The sequence below is a fragment of the Chlamydomonas reinhardtii genome, chromosome 2 (assembly GCF_000002595.2).
Source record: "Chlamydomonas reinhardtii strain CC-503 cw92 mt+ chromosome 2, whole genome shotgun sequence".
Classification (NCBI taxonomy): domain Eukaryota; kingdom Viridiplantae; phylum Chlorophyta; class Chlorophyceae; order Chlamydomonadales; family Chlamydomonadaceae; genus Chlamydomonas; species Chlamydomonas reinhardtii.
In genome coordinates, this window is record NC_057005.1 from 977866 (window position 1) to 988902 (window position 11037).

Sequence of the window (11037 nt, forward strand, 5' to 3'; positions counted from 1 at the left end):
ATCAATCGATCTACACATTGCATTGTTAACGCTGACTATCCGTCACTTAGCGAGGACAACTTTCGACAACATTTACGATGGTGCCACATAAAACCGCGCGCACAGGTAAGGAGGAATACTTGACGCGGCGTTAGCAAAGATATGCGTACAGAAAAAGCAAGGCAATCTGGGTTGGTGATTGGGCGCGTGAACGCTGGGAAGGCTTCCTCGTTCGCAAACCCGGCACGTCGGTGTTGCACCTGGCGGAACCTGCAAGGCGCGCTCGCTTGCGCTGGTCCCTTGCTGTTAAGATTGACTATGTATATATGGGTAAACACCGCGCACGACTAGAGGGCGGGAGCTCGGGGACTTTGACCGGCTCCAAGCGGACCTGAGCTGACTCTTGACACACCCTCCATCCCCGCGGAACACATTCCGCAGCTGCTGTGATCGTGGTGGCCATGGCATTACTATTGCCTGCACTGCTGAAAACAGCTGGCGCGCAGCCCGTCTATCCTGGCGTCTCCCCCAGCCCCGCGCTGCCCGTATACGGCACCTACCCGCCAGTCTACGGCGTCCCGCCGCCTCCAAGCCCGCCGTCACCACTGCCCCCCAGCCCTGCTCCTCCATCGCTGCCGCCCGCACCTCCGGGCACGACCGCCATCTCCCTTACTGCCGCGGCTGCGTCAGCAGGCCCCCTTACCTCGTGCTCGGTGAGCTTGCCTTTCAGAGCCCGCTTGCTGCGGTCCGAATGCGCTGACTCTTAGCAGGCGCCTTTTGGTCAACGGTTTGGTAGTGAGCTGAGCTGAAAATGTGGGTCAGCTAAGCCAGGCACTGAAGGCCGCCCGCGTTGCTCCTGCTTGAGTGCTTGACCACTCATAACTCTGCACGCTTATTCCATGGCTGTGTGCGCCATCGTGACAGGGCTCAATTGTGTCTGCTGGCACGTCCGTGGGCACCATCACCACCGACAGCAACGGCAGGATCGGCGCCCAGAACTACGTCACGCCCGCGGCAGTGAGTGCGCCGCTGGCACCCAGTTGTTCGAGAACTTGCTGACGCGTCCCTGTTCCGCACCGGGCCCGTGCCGCGTGCAAGTTACCAAGCGCGTGTGCTCCTAGATTGGCGGCTGCATGCTGCAGTGTGTGGGCACCCACGTACCGTTTCACCCTTCTGCCCCGCAGAGCCTGGTTGTGACCATCGCCGCCTCCAGCACCTGCATCGACGCCTTCACAGGCCTGCCGCTCCCGCTGAGCCTGTCGGCGACGCTGCCGGCCCCTCTAACCGCCGGATCCGACAGCGCCGCGGCTGCCGAGCTAACGTCCTCGCTCACGCCCACGAGCCGCCTGCTGTCTACCTTGCTCACGTCCACTGGCACCGCCGCCTCTGCCACCTCCGCCGCAACCTCCACGTCTGCTGCCTACAAGCTGGTGGGCGTGGACGTCAGCGCCGCAGCCGCCACCGCGGCATCGGCCGCCTTTGGGCCCCTGGACGCGATTAAGCAAGCAAACATTGCTGCACGGTGAGAGCCTGTAGTGTGCGACATGCTTCACAGGGGAGGGGGCATGGGAGGGGGGCACAGTCACGGCATAACTCATACGCCTCAGCTTCAAGCACCTGTTGCGTCTGGCCCGACACCGTCGCTGTGCGGCCCTCCGCACGCAGGCTGGTGGGCGTGAGGATGCTGTACGCTGACGTCACGCTGACGTCGCTGCTGCTGGCGGGCATCAACGCGCTGTCGGCCATGTCGCCCGCCGCGAGCGACGGCGGCAGCGGCGGCTCCACCGACTGCAGCTCCACAGAGAGTTCGGCTCAGGTGACACTGCCGCAGCGCCTTCTATGCTCGTTGTGTGCACCCGTGTACATGCATGTGTGTGTGTGCCTGCACTCTGCCCCGCCCTCTATCCAGTACGAATCCGTACATGCCGCCTCCCACGCGTCGCGCAAGGCCTCTCACATGCCCCACGTGCCTTTCCGCCTACCTCCCAGGTCCTTTACGGCCTGCTCGCCATCCGCGCCGTCGCCTCGCCCACTCGCACCCTAGATCTCACGCAGCCCGGCCTACTCCAGGACCTCCTGACCGCCGCCGCCTCGGCCTGCGGCAAGGACGTGTCGGCCGCCGCCGCCTCCGACGCCGCCGCGCTGTACGGCAGGGTGCTTGGCGAGCTGAATGCGACGTCATGGACGGAGGCGGCGGGCGCGGAGCTGGCGGCTCTGCCTCTGGAGGCCGTGGCGACGGCGGCGCGTGTGCAGTATGTGGTGCAGTTTCGTGGCACGTCAGCAGTGGCCGGTGAGAGCGGGAGGGCCGGAGGGGCGGTAGCTTGGCAGGGGAGGCTTCTGTGCGGACGGTTCCAGGCGTACAGTATATCTAGGCATGCTCCTTGCGCATATAGCTGGATGCCTGCTTACTGCGTGTGCGCGGACCTCCTTTCCCACACCTGCAGACTGGAGGGTGCTCCTAGCCGCAGCCCCCGTCAAGACCGATGCGATGGCGGCGGCTTTGGGAATGGCCACCCTGCCCGCCGCCAGCACCACCACCGCGCTGCTCGCCGTGCGGGCGACGGGCGCGCTGACGGGCTGCAATCTGACCTTTGCTGACGTGGTGTCGGCGTCATGGCTGCGGGGAGCCACCACCGACAGCAACACAGGCGTGGCCCAGCTGGTCAGCGGCATTGTGGCTGCCAAGGTGCGACCCCCCGGTCCCAATGGCTTCTTTTGGGATTGGAATGACGTACCCCCCTGCTCAACTGGGTTCGGTTCAGTTTGAACTTGTATCTACAAATCCTCCCCCCCCCCACACACACACACATATAATTATGAATGTAAACCCCCCCCCCCCCACCCCTACACACACACACGCTCACACACACACACACACACACACACACACACACACACACACACACACACACACACACACGCTCACACGCTCACACGCTCACATGCTGCTGGGCCATGGCGGCCAGGGCCTTGTTCCTCTACCCCTACGGCACTTGGTCCCCTTGCAACTGCATCAACCGTATGCTTAACCAGCAAGGGCTCCCCGTCTGCATGCGAGGGCGCCGTACCTACCCACCTACTCATCCACCCATCCAACCTCCCATCCACCCACCCGCCCCCTGCAGGTGTCCGTCTCGCCTGGCTGCACAGACGCAGTCCTGTCAGTGGGCAATCGCACCGTCCCCTTCATCCTCGCCACGAACGCCCTCGTCCCGCCCTTCTCCGCCGCCACCACGCCGTTCGCGGCGGTCATAGACTCCGTCGCCGCGCTGGCCTCCCAGGCCTTCATCATCAGCCAGGGCAACTCCACGCCGCCCCGACTCATTGGTGCCTCAGATTACGCTCTTCCGTACACGTACCACGGCATAGGCCGCGCGGGCGCGGCCGATGCGCTCCCCGCCGGCACGGACTTCGTGTCTCAAAACTGGCCCGCCTCCAACCCCATCGTGCCGCGTGCGTACCTGCTCAGCCTGCGGGTGCAGGCGGCCGTGGGCCCCACCAGCGCCTTCCTCTCAGGTGCGTGAGTGCTAACGTGTGTGTGTGTGTGTGTGTGTATGTGTGTGTGTGTGCGCGCGCGCGTGCACTGTGTGACGTGTCGGTTGCTGGCAGTCCGCATGAATGGCGTGCTAGTGCGTGCAGCTTGTAGCGCGCGGGAGTGGACCATGAAAGCGGCACGACGGCGCTCTGCTACCTGACCGCGCTTCATTGCCCGCCGGTCCAGCCTCCCTGCTGACACTCCCTCTCTGTCTGTCTCTTTTTCCTCGCCCACACAGCCCTGATTGGCAACCGGCGCTCAGTGGACGCTGTCGGCTCCTCGCTGCTGGGCCGCCTGGCACGTGACCTGCTGGCGGGACGTCTTGCACTGGACGACGCCGCCTACCTGTCCTCCGTCATGGCCGCCTTTGTCGAGGCAGACGCCGCCGCCATCGCCTCCAATGCTTCTAGCACTGGCGCGCTGAGCTTTCGCCGCCGGCTCGCCACCAACGCCACCATCGGCAATCTGGACTCCACACAGGTGTGTGAGGTTGCGTTATAACAATAGAACCGCCGCTGGCACACGCGCCTTCTTGCATGGCTCCTCTATTTCGCCGCCGCCCGTGTGCGCCGACCCCTTGTCCCCCTTTCCCACCTCCCACACTGCAGCTGTCGAGCCTCCTGGACTCCGCTGCTGGTGCCGTGGCCGAGAGCAACGCCCTGCTGACGCAGCTCGACCGCCAGGTGGTCGCCGCGGCCAACTCCGGCTCGCCACTCAACACCACCGCTACCCTGCTCGCCGCGGCGCAAATCGCGTCCGTGCAGCACCAGGCCCTGACGCAAGCCCTCGCCGACCTGGCGTCCGCCGTCGCCGCCAGCGACGCCGCCGCCACCGCCAACCTCACAACCAAGCTGACCTCCAGCTTCACCGGCCCCGCACTCAAGTCCCAGGTCGAGAGCGCCGCCGTGGACGCCGATGCCCTGGCCGCGATCACACAGTCGGGAGCAGACTCTGCTGAGGGCGGCGGCGACTCGGGATCGGGACTGAGCAAGGGCGCTGTGGCAGGCATCGTGGTGGGCGTCGTGTGCGGCGCGGTGGTGCTGCTGGGAGCGGCGCTGGTGGTGGTGCGGCGCGTGCGGCGTCGCCAGCGCGACACCGTGGTCCCGCGCCGCGGCGGCGGCGACGTAGAGATGCAGTACGCTGCGCCGCAGTGGGTGGCCTTCCATGGCGACGTGGCGCCCGATGCCGGCCCCGGTGGCACCGCCGCCGCCGCGGCGGACGCAGATGTCGACAACCTCCGTCCCAGCAGCCGCCGGCGCCCGTACGAGGCACTGCAGGTCAGCGGCGTGTGGCCCGGCGGCGGCCGGCGGGGAGCTGTAGCAGAGGGCGTCGTGCGCAGCGCCTGCCCCGTCAAACCGCATGCTAATGCCATTTTCACCATCGTCAGCGATGATGACGCCCCCAGCCCCCGCGCTGCTGCCGCTTTCGCTGCCCCTCCCGCAACGGCTCCTGCCCGCGACGCCTGCTGCTCCGGCCAGATGTCTGACATCGAGCTGCCCACGGCCTCTCGTGCGCCGGCGGCGGCCGCTGGCAGCGGCCCGCAGGCGGAATCAGCGGGAACGGCGGCGCAGCCACGAAGCCTGTCAAAGCCTGAGCCGGCCGTGCTACAGCCCGCGGCAGACGGCAATAGCAACACCGGCAGCATCCAGCTGGGGGCTTCACAGGTGGTGTCACCGAGGGCGCTAAAGCTGCGCATGCCGGATGGGGTGTTGTGGAACAACCCCATGTGGGGTGAGGCTGAGTCAGCACGGAGCTCGCAAGGCCAGCGATAGCCGGGCGCAGCTGCTGAGGCGGGTGCATGTGCATGTGTGGGATGGGTGGGCGTGCTAGTTCCGTGCCTACTGAGCGCGGGCATCCAAGGTCTGGGTCGGTGTCTGAAGGTTGAGACAGATGTATGCTGTACATGAGCGGATGGTGTTATGGCCCTGACCCTGCTCAAGTCGGGTTCTCTTCTGCCATCCTTTCAAAAAGAAAGGTCAATGTGCAGGGGGACTCGACGCTAGCTGCTTTTGGCCCACCTGGGCATGACTTGCCATTGTACGATATGGCACCACAAGGTGCAGCCGTGGAATGAGTGTTGGGCCAGAAACGCTGTCTGGGGTAATGTTGAGTGTATGTAGGTGGCAAACACTTGGTGATGTACTAGGACGTGCATTGAGGCAACAGCTGAGCGTACTATGGGTGAGTGATGGGCGGGCAAGAAGCTGGAGATGGTCGTGCGCTGTGACGTGCCTGTGCATATTATCTGGGACTTGCGTGACCTTGCGTGCGCAACATGTATAATGGAGCATGCCTGGAGTTTCCATTCCGTGCAAGGTATAATGCTCATGACCCCCGCCCCCCCCCCCCCCGCGCGGGCACATGCATGTTGTTGCCTTACCGATGATCGCGCCGGCTGGCTCAATGGAGTTTGCTGACACGCAATCCTCACGCTCGGGCGTTAGCAGTCACAGAACCACGCAGATATTAAGCGCTGTCGTACCGCGCCGACGACAGCAACCAACGTAATGGGAGCAGTGTGCAGCAATAGAATGGCCCCGCGACAGTGTGACGGGAAGGGGCAAGACCAGGGCGCAGCAAGGGAGATAACGGGCCCCAAAGCGTACAGCGGTGAGTGTCGACTGCGTGTGCGATGGGACAGTGGTAAGGCAGGTTGGTGAAGTCCCGTAGGGTGCAGCTGATTCCCAGAACACAGCAGATGGCAAACAATTTGCAACGGCAGGGGCCGGTCGAACACCGGAGTTCCTGACGAGTTGCTGGCTGGCGCAGTCGACTGCGGAGCAGATGTCCGCCTCTACCAGGTATCCCCGCTGCAGCGTGAAGGAAGCATGGTGGTTGAACACCAATGGAAAATTCATGGAGCAAAAACCATTCAGCCTGCTGCCGTTACAGGCGTTCAATCCGAGGCATTTATCCGGACACTCCCATTCGAGCCAGGAGGATGCAGTTCCGACAGAGCTCTTCGCCCCACGCTCGACCAGGCCCCCAGACAACGGAACGCCACAACACCGCGCCACGGAGCCACGCAGGGCGATATGGCTGATGGCATCCCATCCGTCTGCAGGGGGGAGGGTGCACCACTATCGACACCCGCCGCAAAAAAGCGGGGCCCTTCAAAATCAGCGGATACACCGACTCCTCTATCATAGGTCCTACTATTCTCCCGAGTTTAACCAACCACACCACACACTCTCACTCCTCGTCCGGAGTTGCAGCACGGCCCATCACCATGATTGGAGGGCTCGGATGGTCCCGCGCTGCTGCGCCGCCGGCGCATCACCTAGCCACGCCGCGCCACCAAGACGCCTTCTCCTGTGCCTACACGCAGCGCAATGCCCACCACCCCACTGCCCTGGCGCACACCACACTAAAACCGGGTGCGCTCGAGGCAGATTGCTGTGGAACCGAGGTGGCGGGCATCCCAGCCGCCGCCGCAACCAACAAATGCTCCAACCCCATCCACAACGCAGGCCAGGGCCACGCAATGTCTCTTCAACACATGCGCCGCCCAACAGCCACGCCGCCATGCAAACGCGAGTCTGATCGCTGTGCCAGCTTCTCCACCTCCCCAACACCGCTGCAACGCGCTGCTCCGCCGGCGCCGGTTCTCTGACGCCGCCGCTACCGCATCCGCAGCCACTGCTCGCGCCGCTGCTGCTCCTGCGGACATGCCGGCGTTATCATCACCACAGGCGCCTTCCAACCATGAGCCGCTTAGTGCTGCAGGGTGGCCTTGGCGGCCTCCACCACGTGGTTCACGGTGATGCCGAACTTCTCGTACAGGGTGGGGGCGGGGGCCGAGGCACCGAAGGTGTCAATGCCGACGTGCTTGCCCTTCAGGCCGATGTACTTGGCCCAGCCGAAGCTGGTGGCGGCCTCAACGGACACGCGGGCGGTCACGTCGGAGGGCAGCACGCTCTCCTTGTACTCGGCCGACTGCTCCTCGAACAGCTCCCAGCAGGGGAAGGACACGACGCGCACGTTCTTGCCCTCCTTCTCCAGGATGCCGGCGGCGGCGGTGGCCAGCTCCAGCTCAGAGCCGGTGCCCATCAGGATCACGTCGGGCTTGACGCCGGCCTTGGTGTCGTGGATGGTGTAGGCACCCTTGGCCACGCCCTCAACCGAGCAGTTGGGGATGTTCGGCATGTTCTGGCGAGACAGGGCGATGGTGGTGGGGCGCTTGCGGTTGGCAATGGCCACCTTGTAGGCACCGGCGGTCTCGTTGCCGCCGGCGGGGCGGATCATCAGCATGTCGGGCATGGCGCGGAACGACGCCAGGTGCTCAATAGGCTGGTGAGTGGGGCCGTCCTCGCCCAGGCCGATAGAGTCGTGGGTCATGACGTAGACGACTCCGGCCTCCGACAGGGCAGACATGCGCATGGCGTTGCGCATGTAGTCGGTGAAGATGTAGAAGGTGGCGCAGTAGGGGATCAGGCCCGACTTGTGCAGGGCAATGCCGTTGCAGATGGCGCCCATGGCGTGCTCACGCACACCGAAGCGCAGGTTGCGCTCGGCATAGCTGCCCTTCTGGAAGTCGCCAGAGATCTTCATCAGGGTCAGGTTGGAGGGGGCCAGGTCGGCCGAGCCACCGATCAGGCCGGGCAGCGCGGGCGCCAGGGCGTTGATCATGGTCTGGCTGTGCTGGCGGGTGGCCAGGCCCTTGTCCTCGGGCTTGAAGTGGGGCAGAGCAGCCTCCCAGTTCTCGGGCAGCTGCGGGCGAGAGGCAAAAGTGATTAGGCAAAAGCGAGGAGCGGGTAAATGTCCTGTACAGATTTGGGACTAGCAGCCCTGAACGGAGTTGGCGGCGCCCACTCCGTTCAGACCCATATTGCATTGAGCTTCCGGGCCAACAGACCCAAAACAGCCTAATGCATCAAGATGCCACCAGGGCCACACACCCACCTTGCAGCTGGTCAGGGCCTCGAACTCAGCCCACTCCTTGGGGTACTTGGCCTTGTACTCGGCGCAGGCCTTGTGCCAGTTGGCCTCCTCCTCGGCACCGCGCTTGATGGCGCCGCGGAAGACGTCGTACACGTCCTGGGGCACCTCGAACTCGCCGTAGGGCCAGTTCAGGTTCTTGCGGGTGGCGGCGGTCTCATCGGGGCCCAGGGGGGCGCCGTGCACGTCGTGCGAGTCGGCCTTGTTGGGCGAGCCGTAGCCGATCAGGGTGGACACCTTGATCAGAGTGGGCTTGTCCTTGACGGCCTTGGCCTGCAGGGGTGGAGAGAGGGAATGGGGCGTGGGAAGGTCAGACGAGCTGGTGTGCCTGTGCCCCGGTGCTGCGCTCTGCCCAACTTCTGCACTGCTGTGCTGATGCGCAACCCTCTTCCCGCGTAACTCCACCAAGCCCTGCCCGTCATCTCTCATCGCCTGTCTTTGGACCTGACCTCCCCCAATCATCGCCGCCGCATAAGCTTCACATCCACACCCACCTGAGCAATGGCGGCGCGCAGGCCGTCCACGTCGGTGTTGCCGTTGATCACGTGGATCACGTGCCAGCCCAGCGCCTCGTAGCGCTTGGCCACGTCCTCGGTGAACGAGATGTCGGTGTGGCCGTCGATCGAGATCTTGTTGTCGTCATACAGGGCAATCAGCTTGCCCAGGCCCCAGTGGCCGGCCAGCGAGCAGGCCTCGTTGGAGATGCCCTCCATCATGCAGCCGTCACCCAGGATGCAGTAGCTGAGGAGCGGAACAGGGAGAGGAGGATGGAGGGGGCAGGTAGAGAGGGTAGTCAGCGCGGTGGCTGGGAAAGAGCTGGTCAGCGGGCGGCAGCAGCTGACACGCGTGTGCTGTGGCGGGAAAGCTTATGCAGCTGAAGTGCCCGACCTAAGTGAGTCGACGCCAACCACCGATGCGGCTGGTCGGGTCGGCCGTCTGCCTCCCGCTGCACACGTGCCCTCGACCCCCGCAGAGCCGTCAACCCACCAAGTCGCAACATGCTCTCCAGTGTCCGCTGTACAGTCCCCACTGCTTTGAACCCACCCACTCCCTGCTCCCGTCCTCGCAACTGACCCTGTCCATGTCCCATTGCCCGCGTCTAGCCCCCCGAAGCTAGCAACCCCGCACATGCCAAGCAGGACTACGCCGAACAGACGAACTTCACTCACGTGTAGTGGTCCACGATGGGCTTGACGTCCGGCTTGTTGAAGCGGGCAGCCAGGTGGGCCTCAGCCACGGCCAGGCCGACGGCGTTGCAGATACCCTGGCCCAGGGGACCTACGGAGCAGGAGTAAACGAGGGGACGGGTCAGGACGATCAGGTTTTCACAGGGCGGGCGACAGTGCTTCCGCGCACTCTACAAGCCGCACATCCGGCCGCTGTGCGCTCAGCTGGAGGGTACGGAGTACGGCGTGCTTGCAAGAGAGACGTGGGGCGGGGACAACCCGCACGCTGCAACGTGGGCGGCTCGACCCAGAACGCCTCGTTCTGCCGCAAGATTGATATTTTCTACGCTATCTCGCCATGCTAAACCTTAGCTTTGCTGCGCACGTTGAGTACGACCGCAAACGCCATGCTCAGAGTCGCGATAAGGCCGACCAATCCCATCGGAGTTGCGCTGCGCCGACCGATGCTGCAGTCACGGTTCTCATCTTGCTGATATACAACGCACAAAACGCGGGCCCAACGTGCTGCAGCGTCGTGATGAGGCGGCGCCCGCAGGCGCGAAGGTCGCGCTGCATAATGGTCGGGCATCAAAATGTGCTTTCTGTGCTGAAAAAGATGCTGGCGTTGTCCAGATCGCAACGCCTACGCCGGACCCCGAGCAAAACGCTTGATGGTGCTCACCAGTGGTCACCTCCACGCCGGGAGTCACGAAGTTCTCCGGGTGGCCGGGGGTCAGGGAGTTCCACTGGCGGAACTGCTTGATCTGGTCCAGCTGCGAACGCAAAGAGCGACGAAAACGCAACCGTTCAGCTCAGGGCATGCCATGCAGCGCTAGTCACGCCTGCCCACACTGCAAACCCAGTCCCCCATCCACTATCTCACCGGCACGGAGTCGTAGCCAGTCAGGTGCATCATGGAGTACTGGAACATGGAGCCGTGGCCGGCGGACAGCACGAAGCGGTCGCGGTTGAAGAAGTCGGGGTTCTTGGGGTTATACTTCATGACCTCGTTCCACAGAACGTAGCCCATAGGAGCGCAGCCCATGGGCATGCCGGGGTGGCCCGACTTGGACTTGTTGATGGCGTCGATAGCCAGGAAGCGGATGGCATTGATGCACTTCTCCACCTCATCGCGAGAGATCGACGGGGCAGCGGCCTTGGCAGCAGCGGGGGCAGCCTGAGCAACCACCACGTTGCGGGCACGGCCGACCTTGGGGGCCACAGCGGGCACAGCCTTGGCCTGCTTGCCGACGGCCGGCTGGCAGCGCTGCTTCAGCATGGTCTGCATTTTAGCTGCGACTGTGTGAGACTACCTAGAGATAGTCTACAAGTACCTAGTTTGAAAGGTACTGACTTAAAAGTAAGGAAGTTGGTTGCGCGCTGCAGACTTGAAGCAAGCAGCGAGGCGACCGTGAGAAT

General features: G+C 64.0%; 2 protein-coding genes across 2 annotated transcripts; one reads left to right on the forward strand and one right to left on the reverse strand.

Moving 5' to 3' along the window:
• The first annotated feature begins 45 nt into the window (after nucleotides 1–45).
• On the forward strand, nucleotides 46–6347 carry CHLRE_02g080150v5 (uncharacterized protein). The gene is made up of 10 exons (XM_043059224.1): nucleotides 46–105; nucleotides 421–692; nucleotides 904–996; nucleotides 1164–1501; nucleotides 1645–1795; nucleotides 1969–2269; nucleotides 2424–2665; nucleotides 3105–3495; nucleotides 3753–3994; nucleotides 4123–6347. Exons 1-10 carry the CDS (start codon nucleotides 78–80, stop codon nucleotides 5284–5286), a joined length of 3222 nt encoding a protein of 1073 aa, XP_042926858.1. The 5' UTR covers nucleotides 46–77; the 3' UTR covers nucleotides 5287–6347.
• Nucleotide 6348: 1 nt separating this feature from the next.
• Nucleotides 6349–10954, reverse strand: CHLRE_02g080200v5 (uncharacterized protein). The gene is made up of 6 exons (XM_001701829.2): nucleotides 10502–10954; nucleotides 10301–10391; nucleotides 9622–9730; nucleotides 8947–9193; nucleotides 8417–8725; nucleotides 6349–8224 (listed from the first exon to the last, which is right to left on the reverse strand). Exons 1-6 carry the CDS (start codon nucleotides 10904–10906, stop codon nucleotides 7229–7231), a joined length of 2157 nt encoding a protein of 718 aa, XP_001701881.1. The 5' UTR covers nucleotides 10907–10954; the 3' UTR covers nucleotides 6349–7228.
• Between the last annotated feature and the right edge of the window lie 83 nt (nucleotides 10955–11037).

Coding starts and splice junctions, on each gene's coding strand:
- CHLRE_02g080200v5 (XM_001701829.2), bottom strand. CDS start 10,906: ATGCAGACCATGCTGAAGCAGCGCTGCCAGCCGGCCGTCGGCAAGCAG. Junction 10,392..10,501: donor CTGGCTACGACTCCGTGCCG/GTGAGATAGTGG, acceptor TTGCGTTCGCAG/CTGGACCAGATCAAGCAGTT. Junction 8,726..8,946: donor TGCGCGCCGCCATTGCTCAG/GTGGGTGTGGAT, acceptor CCACCCCTGCAG/GCCAAGGCCGTCAAGGACAA.
- CHLRE_02g080150v5 (XM_043059224.1), top strand. CDS start 78: ATGGTGCCACATAAAACCGCGCGCACAG. Junction 997..1,163: donor ACTACGTCACGCCCGCGGCA/GTGAGTGCGCCG, acceptor TCTGCCCCGCAG/AGCCTGGTTGTGACCATCGC. Junction 3,496..3,752: donor CACCAGCGCCTTCCTCTCAG/GTGCGTGAGTGC, acceptor TCGCCCACACAG/CCCTGATTGGCAACCGGCGC.